Genomic DNA, 21,011 nt, shown 5'->3' on the forward strand with positions numbered 1-21,011 from the left:
AGCCTCAGTAATAATAGCAAGCCCATGCTGCGTGCCACACACTGCTCCAAATGCTCTCAGGGGTGTCCAACCCGTGGCTCACGGGCCACATGCAGCCCAGGATGACTGTGATGCACTCTGACACAAGGTCATAAATTTATTTGAAACATTATGAGATTTTGGGGGGATGATGTGTCACAATGTATTTAATGTGTGACCCAAGACAATGCTCCGGTGTGGTGCAGAGAGGCCAAAATGTTGGATACCCCTGCTACATAGTCACTCCTGACGAGGACCCTGAGGAAGGTATCATCCCCACTTACAGGAGGTGAGCCTGAGACAGAGAAATTAAATAAATCATCCAGGGCCACACAGCACGGCCAGGGTTTGTCCTTCGGACACTCTGATCTAGAGAGAGCCTATGCTCTTAACCTTTTGCTCTGCCAACTCTGAGACAGATCTATAAATAGTTGAATGTATCTAAAACATGTATGTATTTTATATACTCAATTTATTTTATTTTTAATTCCATGTTTTATATATGTATATATTGTTTTATACATCCGTTTATAAACTAACATTAACTGAACACCAATATAGTAATATTAATAATCATATTAATATTGATTACTTCCGTTTTCTCTTAGAGAAGACTCAGGATAGCAAGTCAAGGCTGGATCCTCAGGAAGGGAGGGCATACAAAGAGGTTGGGGTTGCCACCCAGATTCCCCTGGTTAGAGTTTGTAACTTTGACCTGCCTTTCCAGTCTTTACACAAACACACACATGCAAGTTCATGGAGAGGGAAAAGAGGAAGAAGCACAGGTTGGGCCCTCCACACGGGAGTCCTGAGGCATGTAACTGAATGGAGCCAGACTGACTGGGTCCAACTCTTGCCTTTGCCTCTTTCAGGGAGTGTGGACCGAGCAAATCATTTAATCTTTCTGTGTCTCTTTTCTCTTTTGTAAAATGGGAATGATGATAGTACCCATTCAGGGTGACTGTTGTGAGTTATCAATGCAAAGCACTGCAGGGGACTGGAAAGGGGGGATGCATGCGTCCTTGAGAGAACTGCAGAGACCCTTCATTCTAAAGTGGAGGACGCTGCCTCCGAAGGGACTGGTCTCAGGACAGTGGGCACCGGCTCGGAAGCCCCGAGTCTAGGCCCCAGTGTGTCACGCCCCCACCCTTCCTTCGGACTTACTTCCCGATCCCGAGTAATGAAAGGAAAAGCAAAACGAGCAACGGGGGTGCTAAGACCCCAGGGCTTCTCAGAAGCCAGAATGTATGTGTGTGTGTACACACACATTTAAGTCAACAAACGAGGACAGTTTCCGGTCCGCTGTGGTCCTCTCCTCTCCGGTTTCTGCCAGTAGAGCCCTCAAGTCCCAGTGAAGGGAGATCTGTGCGGGGATGGAGGGAGGCGGGCGCGGGAGGGAGGGCAGTGTCCCTGGGAGTTCATCAGACTCCCAGGGGCCGGGCCGTCCTGACTGGGAATCCCGCCTTGGCCCTCACTACGTGCTGGTCCTCTACCAAGTTCTGTATCATCCCCGAGTCTCGGTTTTCCCATCGGTAAAATGGGATCCACACTCCCTCCTTCCCACGGGCTGAAAGCACAGTAGCGCTAAATGGCGCCGGTCCCGGGTCTCTGAGTCAGGGAGCGCGCGGCAGGTGCGGGGCAGGGGCGCGGAGGGGGCGCTGTGCCCTTGGGAGAGGCCGGCGGGGAGGGGGGTCGACCGCCGCAGCCCAGCTCGCAGCCGCCGGCGTCAGCGCCGGAGGGCGGGGCCGCGCGTGGGGGAGACGGCGGCTGGAGCTGCGCCCGCGGCCGCTGGGGCCTCCTCCGGCAGCTCACCCGCATCCCGGTTCTCTGCTTCCCTCCCTGCCTCTTCCCTGCACGAAGATGGCCACGGACGGGCTGCACGAGAACGAGACGCTGGCGTCGTTGAAAAACGAGGCCGAAAGCCTCAAGGGCAAACTGGAGGAGGAGCGGGCCAAGCTGCACGACGTGGAGCGTGAGTGCGGGCCCGGGTGGGGGCTGCGCACTGGGAGGCGGGCCTCGGAAAGACACCGGGTGTCCGGGAGGAGGGTGCTGGCGGCCTGGCCCCGGGGCGGGATGCTGTCCCCGGGCGTCCTGGGAGTCCCGGGCGTCTCGGGCGTCAGGACGCCAGGTGAGGCGCGGGGAGTGGCCGCGAGCCCCCGGGGACGCGGATGTCCGGCCGGAGCTGGGCGGCCCTTGGAGGCTCCTGGCACCTTGCAGAGCCCTCGCCTGCCTCTGGGCCGAGGCGACTTGTGGTCGCCTTGACTGCTGGCCTCCCGACGAAGGATCGTGGGACCATTTACCATTGTCACCTGCCAGAAAGATGCAAACTGATCGCATTCCTGCCCTTCCCGTGCGGAGCGCGGTAGAGGGTGCTGTCAGTGGTGGCTACCCCGGCGAGCTCGTGGGGGCGCGGCCTAGGGTAAACTACTGTTTTGTTTTTTTAAATATTTCGCCTCCTCCATCACTGTTGTGTCTTTTCTCAATTTTGCTTTTACACGGAACCAGACTCTGATTTAAAAGCTCATTTTTCCATTCTACCCGGTCTCCTAGCGGCGGGGGGAGAGCCGGATGGGGGAAGGGAAGTAGAAGAGCTTACCAAGTCCAACCATTTAGTTCATTTGAGGCTGTTTTAATGGATGCGATATGATTGGCGTAAAAGAGCAATAGTAATCTTAACATTATTGACCACTACTATAATTTTGAACTGGTTCTGTGATTTTTTTTTTTTTTTTTTTTTTTGAGTGAGTAATTAAGTAGCTAGGTGAGATGACTCTTGGCAAGATCGGCTTCCCTTTGCTGTGTTGTACGGTTCGTCCTCAGCCGTTTGGGCCCAGGGCCAAGCCTGGGGAAGTCGCTTTAGATAAAGCGACTTTTCAGCTCTAAGAGTTACAGCTCCACTTCGCTGAGCAAGATGACTCCTTGGGGCCCTCACGCACACCTATACATGGTGCTTCTGCCATTCCTATTCGGTACCATCTTCTTTAAATTCCATTTGGAAAAGAAAGACTGGGTCTGGGCTAGGTCCTTTAGCACCTGATTCCTTTCTTTGAAAATTGCTTGATAGAAGCAGGTGACCTGAATCTAGAGTGTGCTGTGCTTTTGTAGGGACCTCCTTTAAATAGGAGTCACACTAAGCCCTTGTATCGTCTAAAAACATATCCAGCTACAATTACCTATAAACCCCTCATAAAGTAGTTAAGCGAATTGGGAGTTATTTTCCTTTGATAACAAGAATAAGAGTAGGCAGTCGCCAGCTTTGGTTCCGCTGCCCCATGCACCATCAGGGATCCACGCTCCTGTCTTTCTTCACCACCCTGAGAGCACTGGCATTTGCCCCACGACTGTAATATCGCTGCCACAGCTCCAAACATCACCCCTGTATCCTGGACAGGAAGATGGGGGGAATGTGGTTACCAGCCTCTGTTTCTCCTTTTCACCAGGAAAGCAAAAGTTTTTCCTCAAATTTTCTTTCTTCCCAACAGATTTTTGGTTGCACTTCACTGGCCAAGTCACATAACCGCTGCAAGGGAGGCTGGGCAAGCGAGAACTGAACTGAGCACATTTCCGTCCTTAGACAGAGCTGGGTTTCTGTCATCAGGGGAGAATCCAGGCATGGATATTGGGAGGCATGGGGCAGAGTTTTCCCCATTTCCCTCTGCAGATTCCTACACTCTGCAGATGATAATGACCACGCTGTGAGCCTGGTATTGTCTGAGGTAGATCTGATTTCTCCATTTTACAGATGAGGAAACTGAGGCACACAGAGGAGAAAGGACTTGTGGAAAGTCCCCAGCTAAAACGTGGCAGGATCAGGACCTGAGTGCAGGCAGGCAGAGCTCCAGCCAGCCTCCCTTCCGCTTCTCTGCCCAACCTTTGTGCTCAGCGCAGAGGGGTTCTCCGGAAACTCTCTCACCAGTGCAGGCTGCCCCCTGGGGTTGTCAGCCTTTTCTGTGAGTGTGTAAGTTACCTTAAGGCAGAGAGATAATCAAGTCAAGGTGCAGCTTTAGAACAGGGACCCCCTGTCCTGCCAAGAAGGCAATGCCTTCAGAGGTCTGGACCAAATTTGGTGCAGTGGAAGGCTCTATCCTCACCTGTCTGTAAATCAGAACTATTCATTTGAAAAGACCGGAGGTCATGGTCATGCTTCCCTTCACGCCCCCTGCAGCTTCCAGGCCACTTCCTTCCTCCTGTATAAAACCCTGGCTCCTTCAGGCTGCTGTCGTTCCACCGTCCACCCTCTTCTCCTCCCCCACACTGCCCCACACTGCGTCTCCTGACCTCCCAGCAACACACTCTCGTTTCTTTTTCTTTTTTTAAAGATTTTACTTATTTATTTTTAGAGAGGGGAAGAGAGGGAGAGAAGCATCCTGTGGTTGCATTTTGCGTGCCCCCTGCTGGGGACCTGGACTGCAACCCAGGCATGTGCCCTGACTGGGAATCGAACTGGCGACCCTTTGGTTCACAGGCCAACGCTCAATCCACTGAGCCACACCAGCCAGGGCAGGCGCTCTCATTTCTTAAGGACTTTGGCACATGGCTTGAGCCTTCCTCTTGACCTTAAGCCCTGCCCCTACCTGGTGTCTTCAGGGTTCACCAGGTGACCCTCTTAACATGCTGGCCCCTCACTCCATCGTAGCCCCCTGGGGTCTTGTTAGCAATCAGAACTGCTCTTTCTCGTCTGATCACAGGCTCTCCCCAGGGAGCTCTTCATGATAAAGGATCACTGGGCTCTTCCCTTGTCCAGTCTCTCATCCCTTTCTTGTACTTTTTATATAACTTATATAGATGGCCCTGTGACGCTTACCCTAGCTGGGGACACCTCTTAGGCCATAAACTTAAAGTGACCAAGTCATCCTGTTTGCTTGGGACTCTCAGTTGTAAAATATAAAGTCCTAGGTCCCTGGAACCCCTTCAGTCCTGGGCGCACCAGGATGGTTGGTCAGCCTTCTGTTAGTTCTGACTTGCCCTGATTCTTGGCTTTAAAAAGTCAGCACAAGCCCTGGCTGGTGCATCTCCATGGACTGAGCACTGAAAGGTCACTGGGTCTTTTCCCAGTTACGGCACATGCCTGGTTTGCAGGCCAGGTCCTCAGTTGGGGGTGTGCAAGAGGCAACAGATTGATGTATCTCTCACACACTGATGTTTCTCTCCCTCTCTTTCTCCCTCTCTCCCTCCCTCCCTCTCTCAAAAAAACAAAAACAAAAACAAAAAACCAACACAACAAAATTGTAGAACATAAACTTAGAGGAAAAGTGAACTTTTCCTGATTCCAGACCTAATATCTTTGCCTCTCATCTCTTTGACCCTCAGACAGCGTCCATTCTGTTGGGCCCTGATCTCCAAGTCAGACCCTCAGCCAACATTACACAGGAAGTGGCTTATGTGGGTGGTCTAAGGGGAAGCCAGCCCACATCAAACTCCACAGCCTGAGGCCCCTGCCGCTGTCCCTGCCTTTCTTGTTATTCCTCCGGAGTTTTCCTGTGCTGGATGCTTCTCATCCCTCCCGCTTGCCTTCTACCATTGGGAAGTGCTTCCTTGCTTGAGACTAAGGCATTTTAGAATCATGAGGAGGTCACTACAGCTTGTATTAGTTTCTTATTGCTACTGAACACATTTCCACATAGTGGCTTAAAGCCACATAAATTTATCCCGTTGCAGCTCTGGAGGTCAGAAGTCTAAAACGGGCGGTGGGGCTGCATCCCTTCCGGAGGCTCTAGGACTGCATCCCTTTTCCAGCTTCTAGAGACCAACTGCATTTCTTGGCGTGTGGACCCACATCACACATCACTCCAGACTCATTGCTGTCATCGCATCTCCTCCTTTGACTCTGATCCCCGCTCTGATGAGGACCCTGCGGTTACACATGGCCCACCTCTATAATCCAGGGTAATTGTTCCATTTCAAGAGACTTAATTTTCTCATGTCTGCAGAGGCCCTTTTGCCATATAAGGTCACATATTCACAGGGTCCCGGAACTAGGAGGTGGACCTCTTTGGAAGGCCTGTCACACAGCTCTTACACTTAGAGGGATTGCCTGCTTCAACCTTTTTGTCTTCAGGCATGAAAAGTTGTCTTCTCCCAACAACTCCATCCCTTTCTCTGTGAGACTGGAACCCAGGGGATTTCCCGAAGGCTCTGCAGCTCCTCTCAGGAAGAGTGGGGAGCAGGCACCAGGGCTCAGGCCCCTCGTCCAGCTCTCCCGCTCACCAGGCCAGGCTGAAATCTGAGACTTATATTAAAAGGAAAAAAAGTAAATTCGTGTGTGTGTGTGTGTGTGTGTGTATGCGTGCACGCGTATGTGTTTTGGGGGAGAGAAAGACAGAGAGAAGTTGTCAATATTGGGAATGGGAAGCAAAGTGCAGAACAGTATATGTAACATGGTCTCTTTAGCTTAATCAAGAGGTGCTTGTATGTGCATTAACTCTGTGGCAGGGCACACGAGAAACTCATCTCTAGAGAGGGGTCCAGGGGAGTGGGGAAGTAGAGGTACTTCTCACTTTACACCCATCTGTGAATTTACTGCTTTTACAATAAAAAATAAGTAGTGGAATGGGAGTTGGGATCAAGAACAAAAGGAGAGTGTTCAAGTGTAAAGAGTCCTTAACTTGAAATTAAACTGATGAATGATCTAGAAGACAGACTAGAAGCAGCAGAGCGGGACAGGTGCTGGGTCCATTTCAGTCAACGTGGGCGGCAGCCTTGTGGGGTTGTGTGGGGGCTCCATCCAGACCCCCCCAGTTCCTCTGGAGAAGATTCTAATACTGTCTAGGAAGCAGCTCAAAGAAGATTTATGTAATTTCTGTAAGTACAAACCCAGAGGAAATTTGGGCAAATTACAGGATTTATCATCAGATGCTATTCACTTTTCTGTCTGTTCTAACTGTAGCTTTATGAAAGGTTTTATTCTCAAAGGCTTGTTAACCTAAAAATAAAAAGGCCTTCAAAGTGAGAGGCAACAAGCATTTATTTGAGATCAATAAGAATAGCTATTCGGGAAGCAATGATTTAGGCAGGAGCCCAAATAATGTTCCAATTAAGAGACAAAGGCAATGGGTACTTAGGAGAAAGGGGAGGGGAACAATTATGTCAGTAGGAGGAAGACATTTGCATTGATGCAGCAACACAGTGATGTTAATTCTAGACAATGATTTTAATTTTCAGTCTGGTTGTCATCAGTCCAGTAGTCTTTAATAACTGCTTGTTATCTTTGCAAACAGTTCTTTGGGGCACAGTGTTGCTTCAGGCCCAGTCTAAAGGTTATTTTGCCCCGCTTTGACAGCCCAGAGCTTTGAGACATAAGACATGCAAAGCAGGTCTTCTGGGATGGCAGCTCCAGCCCATTTTTAAAGTGGCTCCATTTATTTGCTTGTTCGTTTCTTTCTTTGTTTTTGGACAATCTTTATGGCTGGAGCTCTGGGTGATTCTGATTGTCTGGTGTAGGCAGAAATGTAGGAAAACCAAATTTCTGGATTAGTTTGAAGCAAATGTGTTGATTCACTTTTTCCATATTCTAAAGGAAATGCACTGTGTGTACTGAGGTCGTAAAAGTGAGTTTCGCTGCAGAGCACTCCTTCTCCCAGCTGTTCTTCAATGTGCTGCCCGCAGCGTCCATCCGAGGCAGCAGAACGCAAACCTGCCTTTCATTTCCTCTCCCTGCCTCTTGTTCTGCATTCATGATGCGCACAAGCCAGCCAATGCAATGACTCTAAAATACATGGTAATAAACTAATGCCCTGTGGCAAATTTAGAAATATAGAAGAAAGCAGGCCATCCATAACGGCACTGCCCAGGGCTGCCACTTTTAGTATTTTGATGTATTTCATAGCTTATGTTTGTGCATTTCTGTATACATTTATACACATACTTGGGACTGTACTAGGTATAGAGTTGGAGCCTAGTTTTAATTTAACACAATGGATTGAAGAGCTGCCCATGTCATGTACAGCTCTTTTTAATATCAGCATTTAAAAATAGCCGGTATTCTCCACAGATTCCATCTTAAATGCTGTACCATCGCTTAATCCTTCCAGCTTTTCATTAGGGAATTCAGGGTAGGTGTTTTGTGTTTTGGGGGGGGGGTTGTTTGTTTGTTTTTTAGTGTGGCTAATGTACGGTTTTAAGGAAATTCAAAAATCTGTGGCAAATGTAGCGAGGTGATGTGACTGGAGATGTTTTCCTTCCATCCAGGTGTTGGAGGGTTTGTGTACATCCCACCCCAGTCTGCTTTGGAGAAGGATCAGAATGAGTTTTTGACAACTAACTCTGAATGATTTTCCCTCCTTGATTCTTTTGATCTTCCCCAATAATGACCATCCAAAGACTGTATATTGATAGAAAATCTAGAAAGTGATTCAAGATTATTTTAAAAATAGTTCTATTTTCTTATTTAATACAGCTCACTTATCTTTGGTCTATTCAGTATTTATAATCAATTTCATGATGCTTATCTTCAGGGAGATTTTAGAGCTTGTCCATGCTCAGGTCATCATTTTTATGGCCTTGTGGAATGACAAGGACCCCATTGTGTATTTTCACTTTGTGATAACTTATGTGGCATGAAATCTTATGTATTGACCTGCATACTGTACCTTTTACTTTAAATCCATGGGTGCACAAATTCTAAAATAAATAGCAAAACTACTCCCTGAAAGTTGAGAGGAGGCCGCCTCTGGATGAAAAATTAATCTTTGCCTGAAACCAGAATTCTAGATGATTTCTAAACTCTTTTCCAGAGCAGGGCACAGGCTCAGAGGAGACACTTGTTTACCACTAACTTATAGGTCCCGCTCTGCCCTCGGCCTCGCTTTCCTGCTCTGAGAAGTGATAAGGGCGCAGCTCTGTCCCCTCAGGCTTGCCATTTGGACCTGGGGGTCGGGCAGGAGGCATGCTGAGCAGGCAGCTGTGAGGGCACCGGCACCCTTCTCCGACCACCCACCGGCTCAGCTTCTCCATTTTCTGTAACGGGCTTCTAGTAAGATTTTGCGTGTGAGAGAGAGTGGAAGGGGACAGGGGAGGGGGGCTTCCACAGCTCAGATCTGGGAATCACCACCAGCCGACTGCCAGGCCCCGGCAGGGTGGGTTCAGCCCTGCACAGGCGGTGCCCTGCCCAGGGACGCCCTGAGCACTGCTTGTTGAGCCAGTCTCTTCTGGCTGGAACTTTCCCTCACCGTCCAGATCAGGTGGTGGCCGAGCCAGGAGCGGCACAGGCATCTTGACTCCTGGTTTAGAATCCCTAACTGACCCCTGAAGAAGTGTGGGGGATCCAAGGTTGGGGTGTCTCATGGACTGAGAAGTCATTGTCACCGCCTCACCGAGCCCTTGATTGTCTGAAGAGTTCCAGCTACCTGCCCAGAGCTTCCCTTCCTGTGGGGGTGTAACCTGTTCATAGGGGTCAGAGTGCACGTGCGTAAGGTCCTTCGCCTCTCCAAGGCTGTTTCCTTTTCTGGAGAGATGCGGGTAAAGCCTGTGTGTCAATCTCTCAGCCCAGCACCTGTCACCCGGGAGACTGCAGTACATGGTGGGCAGTGGCAACATGTGGGGAAAGCCTTTAAAAATGTGCTTTCCCTTTGACTCAGCAATACCACGAATTGGAACTTATCTAAGGACTGAAGCCGTACAAGGGCATCCTGGCAGCCCTGGAGCCAAGTGTCCGCCAGCAGGGAGTTTTGGGATCATGGTACATCCATGCAGTGGAATATTATGCAGTTATTTAAAATGACAGATAATTACAGTTGACGTGGAAAAACATCTGCAAATATACCAGGTGAAAAAAACAGGTCCCCCAAATTATATGTGGAGTGTCGTCTGCTTACACACATATGTGCATATATACACGCAGAGAGAAAAAGTCTGGAAGGATAGATCATATTTTGCCATGTATAATGCACTCCCATGTATAATGTGCACCCATGTTTTGGGCCCAAACTTTCAGGGGGGAAAAAAAATCTCTCATTTTAAACTTTTAATTCAATTATTTATTTATTTATATTTAGAGTCTTGTTTTCTGTATTATAAAGGAATTTTACCATTTATTTTTGAAATATTATGGTACAAGAAATTTTATGTAACAAGTAATTAAAAACATGGGAACAGATACAAGGTATTTCAGATACTACCCATGCATAATGTGCATCCTTATTTTTCCCTCAAGAATTTGGGGAAAAAAAATGCACATTATACATGGCAAAATATGGTACATATATCAAATGTTAAGAATGGTTGGGCTAAGCAGAATTCTAAGTGATCATTTGTTTCTATTTTCTGATTGTTTTCATTGGGCATGTACTTCTATAATTATATTTATATTAAAAGAAATCAAGAAAAAACCCTCTCCCTGTCCATAATTTCTTTTCATTCTCCCCCTTCCGTCCTTTCCTAAACACCACCTCTAGTTTTCCTGGCCCTTCCATTCAAATGCTTTCTCCCCTCCCTGTTAACATTCCTTCTGATTTTCTAGTCCCCGGCCCCTAGCTCCCCAACTCTCTATTTCTGATTCCTAGCCTGGCAGATAATTTGCTTTCCCAGCTAAACCTCAGAACACGCCCATGGATTAGGTCATTCTCTTCCATTTAACTAAAAAAGGGGAAAAAAAATCTAAAAAAATCACTGCTTACCAACTATCCTAATAACCAGCTCCAGGCAAGAATCATTCATGGATGTTAAAACCAAGATATTCAAGCTTGAAGAGTAAGAGGACATTTATGTAGCCTCAAAGTACATCCCCACAAAATACTTTTTCATTACAAGAGGCAAAACAGTAACTGCATTGGAGAACCTGGCAGATGCCACCATAACCAGGCGATCCCAGCAGGTGCCTCCTGACGACGGGTCGCACGGACAGGAACTCAGTGTCAGCTGGTCCTGTTCCTGCCAGACCTGCGGCGCCCAAACCTAGTCTTGAGGAAGCATCAGACCAGCCCACCGGGGCACAGAGTAACTGGAGACGAGAGAGACATGGAAACTGAATGCCAGACACGACCTTGGGGTCTCTTTTGCTATAATGGCATTGTTGAGATGACAGAGAGTATCTCAGTAACACCTGTAGATTAGATATGGTATTGTTTCAGTGTTAATTTTCTGACTGCAGCCGTTATACTGTGGTTATGTAAGAGTTCCTTGTTTTTAGGACTTACATACTGAAGTGTTTAGGGAAAGGGAGGGAGGGAGCAGAGGAGAGAAGCAGGAAGGAGGGGTTTCCCCAGAAGGGGTGCGTGGTCACAGGGCTTTAACCACAGAGTCTAAGTGTTCAGGAAATCCACAGGTAAACTATTGGGTGGTTCGCTCATTCATTCTTTTCTGCAGCACGTGAATGGGTCACCTTCAACGTCCCAGGCCTGTGCTGGGCATACGGGGATCAGTTAGGGGTCACGGCGCCTGCCCCAGAGCAGCATGGGTGCACGCTGTGGCACCTGCCAGGGTCGTTTTTTGTAAAGTCACTGTGCTTGTGACTAGAAAGTGGTAGATAAAAGAACCAGGCGCTCCAGCTTTGCTCCCGGGTAGTTGTATGAGCTCGTATTAGCCAAACAGCCCCTGTGAGCCTCAGCCTCCTCCCCTGTGCCGTGGGGACGGCAGTCTCACTCTGCTGCCACCCTGCCTGCTGTGCGGCGCTGTGGCCCTTCAACCAGGGTTCACACCGTGCTTCACAAATCAAGGTGGGCTTGTCATTAGCCCTTCAACATGTGTATATGGCGGTGGTTTGAAAAACACAAAGAGAATGACAGTGTTGTCCCTACCCTCTACTAAGCCTAAAAGAGAGAGCACTGCAAGGGCGTGGTAGAAATCAGAGGCTCGAGCTGTGGCTGCAGAGAAAGCCCAGTGTCTCCCTGTGCGACATGTGGCTCGGAGCCTGGTGCCGGATAACAGAGTTGACTGCGGCCTTGTCCTTCTAGTGCACCAGGTGGCGGAGCGGGTGGAGGCCCTGGGGCAGTTTGTCATGAAGACCAGAAGGACCCTCAAAGGCCACGGGAACAAAGTTCTCTGCATGGACTGGTGCAAAGACAAGAGGAGGATGGTGAGCTCGTCGCAGGTACGTAGCGCCTGCCGTGTGACAGTGAGCAGCCCTCTGATTTCATGGGCAAGGGAGACAAGAGCTGTCCTTTTCAAACACTCCGTTCTGCTCTTTACGACTGCTTAGTCTCCAAGGGACCTGAGTTTAGCCTGGCTGAGAGTTCTCTTTCGTACTGCAGAACTTCACTAATTTGGGCATATTTGGAATCGATAATACTGAAACATTGTAAACTCTATTTGGCAAACCATTTAAATTATTTCTTCCTGAGCATGGTTCATGCTTTTATTTGTGGGTAAAACTGATTTTAAAACAGTGGTTGTCTTTTCCAAATTGAGGCAGAAGTGGTTGAGATGCCACCATGGCTTCTTTTGGTTTAAGAGTTTAGCAATTTTTATGCCTTGAAGAACAAATGCAGGATAAATATTTTGTGAAGCCTAATTTTTCATTCATTGTATATAGTGGACATCATTTATTTTACATCTTACATCTTAGTTACCTATCGCTGCATGACAGATTAGCCCAAAATTTAGCCACATAAAACAACAAATATTTATGACATCCTGTGGTTTGAGAGTCAGGAATCCTGAGCAGCGTAGCTGGGTGGCTCTGGCTCAGGGCCTGCCATGAGGCTGCGGTCAGGCTGTCGGCCGGGGCCGCGGCCTTCTGCCAGCTCCGCTCGGGCGGAGACGCACCTCTGAGCGGGCTCACTCCCGTGGCTGCTGGCTGGAGGCCGTAGTTCTGTGCTGTCGACTTTCCCATAGGGCTGCTCAGGGCACGGTAGCTGCCTCCCCCAGAGCAACTGATCTAAGAGAGGGAGGTGGAGGCAGGAGCCATGCGCCTGTAGCCAAGGCTTCCAGGACCTGGCCTTGGAAGCCACATTCTATCGCTTCTGTCGCATTCCCTGGGTCACGCAGACCAGCCTTGATGCAACGAGGGTGGGGCCCGTACGAGGGTGTGAGGGGCCGGAGACTGGGGCGACTGGGGACCCTCTTGGAGCCTGGCAACCACTGCTTAGTATTTTCTGTGTTTATTTTGATGTTACACGCATTGAACATACAACTGTACGCTGAAGTCATATATTTTTATAGCCAGTTTGGGCTTCCCTTCACGCCTGCTTTCATCCCAGCTTTTTCAAAGGGCAATTTGGGTTTTCTTTTTTAATGACTTCGTAAATATAAAAACTGTGCATATTCTAGATAACCCACAGCTCTAATACCTACGTCAGTGTCGTGTTTGATAGGGCAAGTGTTATTAATGTCCTGTATTAGCTACAAACCTAGTATGTCACATAGCACTTGCTTTTTTTTATGTTCATAAAAACGTTATCACTTTTGTATTTTTACCACATTGAAAAAACACTGGAAAAGAGAACACAGAAAAGGTTTTTACCCCTACCACCTTGTCACAGCCATTGTTTTTATTTCAGAGCATTTCTTTCTGGACTTTTTTTTTTTAAATGGCCATTTTTACAGAGTGGTTATTGAGATGGACATGTTGCTACCTAGCCTTTTAGACATTTTTATCCTTAAAAGTATAACTCATGTTGGATTTCTGTCACTCGTGTGCACTCTGATGAGGGAGGGAGGAGAGGAGCAGGGCCGGCTGGCTCCATCCATCCATCTCGGCTGCAGGGAGTGGGCGGGGCGTGGGCAGGAGCTGGAGACAGCGGGAAGGCTCTGGAACAGACTTCGAGTGAGTCAGAGCCACCCTTCTCCCTAAAAAGGCAGGCAATGAATCAGCAGACTGTGTGGGTTAGGGTCAGGTGGAGGCACCATCTCCCCAGGTCCCTAGGCTCCCAGTGGATAAACTGTGCCCACGGAGGGGACCACATTCAGTTTTATCAGGCCGACTGTAGTCTCCGGGGTGCCTTTTTCTCTCCTGAGCGCACAGAGGGTGGGAGGTGAGGACAGGCAGGCAGTCACCCAGGCGAACGCTGACGCGGGGCCTGCTCTGAGTCAGCACGCCTGCCCAGCAGGCGGGGGCTCCAGGCCTGGAGGAGCCCAAGACACAGGCCCCAGCCCCCTGCTCTGTTCCCTGCTCTGTTACCTCATCTGCCCCCTACACAGTGTTTGGGGGTTTAGCCGGAGAAATCAGGCCAGAAGAACCAGTGCACTTAGGAGTCTTGAAAGGCCCCAAACTGTTGACCTTGTTTCATAGCCCCTCAGCCACACTCAGCATAATGTGGAAGTCTTCCATCTGATCATGCAAGGCAAGCGGCTGTGCCCCTTTAGATCATCAGACCTTGCTTGTGTCCCTAAGTGGCCTTACCTGTCCCCGCCCCTCCTGCAATCACCTCATTCCCCAGATTTGGCTCCACATGGCTTGAGTGATTCGGAAAACCAAGCCCACTGTAGAGGCTGCAGGTTCACCATCTCTGAGGGACCTGTGAGCTGAAGGAAGTCAGCTCAGCCATCCTCTGCCACTGTCACCCAGAGCCTGGCGCCCAGAGACGCCACACATCATGTCTGCACAGGTAACCATGTTGTAGGGACCAGAGCTCCTGGATTTATCTGTGGTGGGTTTGCATTACAACTAGGTGACATCGTGGTCACTCGCCACACGCCGCTGTGGGCTGCAGCCGTGGTTACAGTGAAAGTGGGCTTGCTGACACCTCCTGAGCTGTTTCCTCCTTTCCTTCTAGGACGGGAAGGTGATCGTGTGGGATTCCTTCACAACGAACAAGGTAAGGTGTTGTCCTCAGCACACTGAGGCACCTCAGAACCCCAGCCTAGTGCAGAGGTGCTCGGGTCCGGCTCCCCAGCCCTGTCCTCATTCCCTGCCTCTCGGGGAGCCTCTCTGGGAATGGAAACCCCACAGAAGCCCATTTGTGTTAAGACAGCCTAGCAGCCCACAGAAGAGCGTGCTAAGCCACCACAGAACGTATTACACTAGGGCAGGAAAGGGCATGGCCTGGGAAACTGGTCACATTCACACAGGCAACTGCATGTATTCTTCTGAGTGGTGATAAGCGGTACCCATACCCCCAGTTTTTTTTCCCCTCTGTCTTTGCCCAGACTCCAGAGCACTGTGGGCATGAGCAAACAGTGGGTGAAGCTGAGGCTGCAGTGGGTTGACCTACACTGTTGGGGACACTGTGGAGTCTGAGCCCCTTGTAGCTCTGGCCTAAGCATGCACGGCTCCAAGTTAGACTTAAATTTAGACTCTTTACTAAAAAGACGAAGTCTATGTGTAGGTATGCTTGCATGCATACAGCATGTTGGCATTTACAATAATGAGTATTGTGTATTAAATATGGATTCCAATAGTTACTTAGAAAGTCTGCCTTTTCACAATATTAAAAAGGAGACCTGGCCCTGGCCAGTGTGGCACAATTGGTTGGAGCAGCATCCTGAAACCGAAGAGTTGTGGGTTTGATCCCAGGTCCAGGTGTGAATGGGAGGCAACGAATCAATGTTTCTCTCTCTCATCATTGTTTTCTTCTCTCTCCCTTCCTCTCTCTCTAAAAAGCAATGAGGAAATATCCCTGGGTGGGAATAAAAAAATAAAATAAGTTAAACAAAATAAAAAGATCTGTATCTGTCACAAATTGAGCAATGTCAATATTATAAATTATTGAATGTGTTTGGTAAATGTCATGGTAGGCAGCTGTTACATGACCTGGTCAAGTCAGGCCCCAGAACCACCTTGTAGAGAGCAAGTCCCTAATGATCAGGCCCCTGGGGAATAATAAAAATGACCACTAAACGGTTTGCGAAGGGCTTTATTACACATCACCTACATCCTTGGAAGACTGCCTCTCCCAGCACTTCTGAGCAGTGCATAGGGTTTTCTTGCTTTTGTTTACGCCTTAGGGTGGCATAGAGCACACACTGCCTGATTTCTGGGGAGCTGTGGAGTCGCCACGGGTGGCCCCTGGCAGGGAGCATAGCCATTACTTGTAAGGAAAGGGGCCTGGCATGCCCTGTGCTGAGAGGACGTGCAACACTAAAACAGGAAAGGGCATGGCCTGGGAAGGGCACAGCCTCATTCACTGGAGGGCAGTAGATTATTCTTGGCCTCGGAAAGGCTGCAAGACTGTGAGTGACAACAGAATTTCGACAGGCAGTTGCGAGGCCCATATTTCCCTACAAAAACACAGAGAATCATAACAAGAAAGACTGGCGCTTGAATGTCCTGTGCAAGTCTAATCCTCTTCCCTCCCTCTACAGATGGAGAATGAGACCAAGTTAGTACAAACGGCTGGTTTGTTGGGAGTAGCACGTCTTGTTGGTGTTGGAACCATTGGATGGTGGCTTTGTTGTTTGCTTATCTGAACTCGGGAGGCTGTGGGTGACTCGACCATCACCGGGAAGCCAGGGACTGTTAGGCCTGGTTCTTTATGCTTCCATTTTACAGGTGCTCTCTTATCCCTGAGCACAACTCAAGATCACCCTCCTGCCCCAATTCTTGCCTTCCCAGGAATGGTTTTTGGACCCATGGGGGACAGAGGCTCTTGTACAGTCACAAGTGAACAGACTTTTAATATACATGTGAAACGTCATTCAAGAATATATTTTGAGCCCTGGCTGGTGTGGCTCAGTGGATTGAGTGCCAGCCTGTGAACCAAAGGGTCGCTGGTTCAGTTCCCACTCAGGGCACATGCCTGGGTTGCAGGCCAGGTCCCCAGTAGGGGGCGTGCAACAGGCAACCACACATTGATGTTTCCCTCCCTTTCTTCCACCTTTCCCCTCTCTCTGAAAATAAATAAATAAATAAATAATTTTTTAAGTACATTTTGAAAATAGGAGGAATCAGAGTAAATAAGGTGACATTTACATTGGAAATGAAATTCAGATGGACCTTTCAAAGAAAAGGAGCCCCAGTATTCATTCAGAAGAACAAGAGGGGTATAACATTAAGAAAGAAGTAAAACATGAAGGATTTTATTTATTTATTTAATTTTTTTTTTTTTAGTAAGTGAGATCTTTAACTTTTAGAATATATGACATAACGTTCGGTTGTTTCTATGGGGCTGAGTGAGTCTTCTTGTCAGTCTCAAGCTAATTGCCACCCCACTTCACTGCCCTTTGAAGCTATAATGTAATTCAGTAAGATTGCCAGTGACTCTTTTAAATGTTAAGATGTTTGTAGAGGCAGCCCTCGTTTATCCTACGAACGGTTATCTGTGTTTCAGGAGCACGCGGTCACCATGCCCTGCACGTGGGTGATGGCGTGTGCGTACGCCCCGTCAGGATGCGCCATTGCGTGTGGGTAAGCAGGGCCCACAGCAGCTTTTCAGGTTTCCCGTTAGCCGTAAATACTGTTGGATGGGCAAAGACATGCAAACATGCAAGACCTTGTCGTTTTTATTGTTTGCTTGTTAAGCAGTGTGTTAAATTCCTCTCTGAACTTTATTAGAGAAAACAAAGCACAAAAATCTCTTTCATAATTATTTTCATCACAGACTGACAGCAGTATAAGCTGAAAAGCTATTCCCCTCACTCTCACATGCTGGTGGTGAGGACTATAAGTTGGTGCAAACACTTGGAAAGCATGTTAGTAATGTGTATCAGAAACCTTGAAAAATTTACAACCTTGGACCTAGTGATTTTACATCTAAGAACTCTGGAGTCACAGCCAGCATCACCTCCTCCCAGCTACAGTGTGTGACTGTGAGAAAGCACACACATACATACCTCATTGCTCTCTGTCAACATCTGACACTTCTTTCTTTCCATGCTAGTGGTTTAGATAATAAGTGTTCTGTGTATCCACTGACATTTGACAAGAATGAAAACATGGCTGCCAAAAAGAAGTCTGTTGCTATGCATACCAACTACCTGTCAGCCTGCAGCTTCACCAACTCTGACATGCAGGTACGTAAGGGGCCCCTCGTGGGTCAGCCTGCCGGAGAGCGGGTTAAGTGGTAGAGAACCCAGGGAGGAGAGAGGAAGCTTTTTCAGTGTTTCTCTTAACAGGAAGGGTGCTTGAAAGGAAGTTCCTATTGTTCGTCATTGGTTGTTGTTATTATTTTAAATAAAATCAGAAATGAGGAAAGTCAGGGCTCTTGGCCATTGATAGAGTTGAGATAAACTACTACATATCATACTGAACATCCTTCTCTAACTGACTTGTTGGGGTGGATCAGGGAACCTTGTGGGGTGGTGGGAATTCCTAGCTCCCCATCTGAGATGTGGTTGCAAGGAACGTATGTGTGTAAAATATCACTGAGCTGCTGAGCTTCACAGTTATGCACATTACACACCTCACTGAACCTACTGTACACTCCTGTTTTGACAAATGCAAAAAGAAAAAGCTTTAAATAGTGAATTTCTGCCTTGCTTTGAGTAAATCACAAGTAAAAACAGTATTTTAACACCCGCACTGCATTTTCTTAATAAGTTGTAAAAGCATACTGTAGTTTATTTATCCGCATCTACGCAACACACCTTTCTAGGTGTACACCCCCAGGTTGCCAGATGCTACCTGGGCCTGGGCTGGAGGCACACACAGTCTCTGCCCTCAGGGACCTTCATGGAAACCAGTCTTTACTGCTCTGCGGGGAAGGCTGGGAGCTCAGAGCAGGAGGGGTGGTCACAAACTTGGTGCAAATGGTCTGGGCCGGCCTTGGGAGCCAAGGGTGTTGCCAGTGAGGTATGAGGGGAGCGCAGTGGGGCAGCCTGAGAAGGGGGCGCTGTGAGTGCCGTGCAGGTGGAGGCAGGCTCATATTTGGGTTTGTTTTAAGGAGGAACGTCTCTGAGTCAGATTCAGTCCTTCCATGGCCCACTGTAGCTTCAGCTGACTCTTGTCAGCAAGGGAGGGTGGCATCAAAGAGACCAGGTGACTGGGTCATTGCTAAATTGCTGACAAGAAGGTTGTTCAGATTTGAAGTGCAGTGTTTCCACCTAGTGTTTGCAGCCAGGTGCCTTGCAGACCCGTACAGTAGGGGGCGCTGTGGCCCCAGTTGGCTGCAGCAGCCAGACGAGGTGCCTTTGGGCCTGAGGAGTAGCCAAAGCAGCAGAGGACGCTTAGTCTGGAAGAAGAAAGCAACAAAGGGATGCAGGAAGGGTGAGTGGTCGGGTGGAGGCCCATTACCCTCTTTCTGTGTTGCCACAATGCTGGTGGTGGGCATTAAAGAGGCGTCTGTAAGGTAGAAAGTGTTGTTTTCCTAACACGCCGCTAGAAGGAGATAGACGGAATAGAGGGAAGTCCCACTGACTCTGCTGGCCGCCTCAGCAGGTCCAGGCCTTGGCTCAGAGTCAGGCTGGGGTCAAGTCCCGGCCCACTGCATTCTAGCTGGTCCGTGCTAAACAAGGTCGTCGTCCGTGTTTTGTTTTTATTACCTGCAAGTGAGGGTGGTAATAAATTCCTCCATCATAAGGTTTTCTGAGAATTAAATTAGATGATTTGTGTAAAATAGTATAGTCCCTGGTAAATTTCAGTAAGTGTTGGCTCTTACTGTTTTATTATTAATATTAACACAAAGCTTCATTAACACAAAAATTCAGATGCACGGCCTGGTTTGGGCACTAATGAACTAAGGACCCTTAAACTTCCTCCCCTCTCTGGGATCTAGGGTGAAAAAAGAAAACCCCAGGTGGCTGGTATAAGACTGTGGTATTAAACCTACAAATTCTTTACATTCCTGAATAAACGACACTTAGTTAGAGGTTCTGTTTAGTGCATTTCCCGTCATAAATATTTGGTTTTTAAAATTTGTTTGTACTTACATTGTAATGAAGATCACAGAAATATTTTTAAAATATTAAGGATTTACTTGTAACTTTCAAAAACTATCCATTTATTTGCTTGAAGACCATGGTGTGGAAAATGACCAAAATAAAGAGTCAGTCTGCGGTAACTGTTGAAAGCATCCCCCCAAAAGATTGGAGGTTAGTGACCCTTTGCAAGTGTTCGCACGAGAACGGCGTGGGGCGGCACTCTGCTTAGTGGGTGTGGGCTGGAGAGCCTGGAGGAAACCATAGCATATTACAAAATTTAAGTGCCCGAATTAAGATGCAGTCGAAGTCTTGTGTGTTCACAAGCTACTTTTACCAGCCTTGCTTACTTTGTCGGATGTATACCTGAGAGAAGTTGAGGCTGCAGGGGCTTTGAAGCCTTGGAAATGCCCCCAATTTGAGAGCTAGCCCCCAGAGGGGACTTTGAGGAGGACCTTGGGGACTAGGCCCAAGAAGCCTGAGGGCTCCGAACTCACCCAGCTCTTGCTCCAGGGAGATACTCCAAGGTGGCCTCTCCTGGCTGCAAAGAGGTCCTAGGCCTCCCCAGACTTCCCAGCAAGAAACCCACACCTGGACAGTGCAGCCTGCAGGCAGGCACAAGGCCAGCGGGGAAGCCCTGCTTTGTAATGAGTTTCTTCCCTGCAGGAGAAAGGAGAGTCTTTGTAAGTGCGAGGCCTAGCAAGCAAGAGAGAAGGGGGGAGACTGGGACAGAGGGTGGGGGAGGAGGGGAGAAGACCACCAGCACGTGGAAATTGGAGGTGCAGCAGGTCACTGGGCACATTGCATGCTAGCAGTTCTTAAGGCCTGATTCTTATTTTCTTCCCTCATCATCAGTAATTATCAGCCGCTGAGGGCTCTCTGTTGTGAGCACTTAACATTGCAAGAGCCACTTCCTGCAGTGTCTTATCACCTCATCCAGGCCCTGGGAGCAGCCGGAAGGTGGGGCACAGGAAGGTTCTGCTGTGGCCTGTGGTTCCCTCCGTGGCTTCTCATGACCAAGCAGGCCCCAAGATGCTGCGGTGCAGTCAGCTGGGTCTGTGAGCCCATGAAGCCTGGATCCCCGCTGCCTTTCCCCCAACCCCAGGGAGGCAAGCTCAGCCGGAGGCTAGGCCTCACAAGCACTGGCTCGGCCCCAGGCCTCTCCCGGGCACCCCAGCATTCCTCTCCGGTGTGGGCCGGCCTTTACTTGAAAGCTGTACAGAGGCTGCTGAGGTCTGGCTGCACTCACCTGACAGATTCTCCAAAAATACACCCTTGATCTTATCATTCAGCTTGGAAGCTTCCCACAGCTTCTTTTTGTCTGCAGG

At 48.7% G+C, this 21,011-nt stretch overlaps 1 protein-coding gene across 1 annotated transcript in view; it reads left to right on the plus strand.

Annotated features, from left to right (window-relative positions):
* The first annotated feature begins 1,797 nt into the window (after positions 1–1,797).
* Positions 1,798–21,011, plus strand: part of GNB5 (G protein subunit beta 5) — a 31,236-nt gene continuing 12,022 nt past the window's right edge. The window contains exons 1-5 of the mRNA XM_054564728.1: positions 1,798–1,990; positions 11,907–12,043; positions 14,667–14,708; positions 17,160–17,236; positions 17,709–17,841. Of these exons, the coding sequence (XP_054420703.1) occupies positions 1,879–1,990; positions 11,907–12,043; positions 14,667–14,708; positions 17,160–17,236; positions 17,709–17,841 (501 nt within the window). The 5' untranslated portion in view covers positions 1,798–1,878. The remainder of the gene's footprint in view (positions 1,991–11,906; positions 12,044–14,666; positions 14,709–17,159; positions 17,237–17,708; positions 17,842–21,011) is intronic.

Source organism: Pteronotus mesoamericanus, unplaced genomic scaffold (assembly GCF_021234165.1).
Source record: "Pteronotus mesoamericanus isolate MK-2021 breed Mesoamerican mustached bat unplaced genomic scaffold, CSHL_Meso_final contig_164, whole genome shotgun sequence".
Classification (NCBI taxonomy): domain Eukaryota; kingdom Metazoa; phylum Chordata; class Mammalia; order Chiroptera; family Mormoopidae; genus Pteronotus; species Pteronotus mesoamericanus.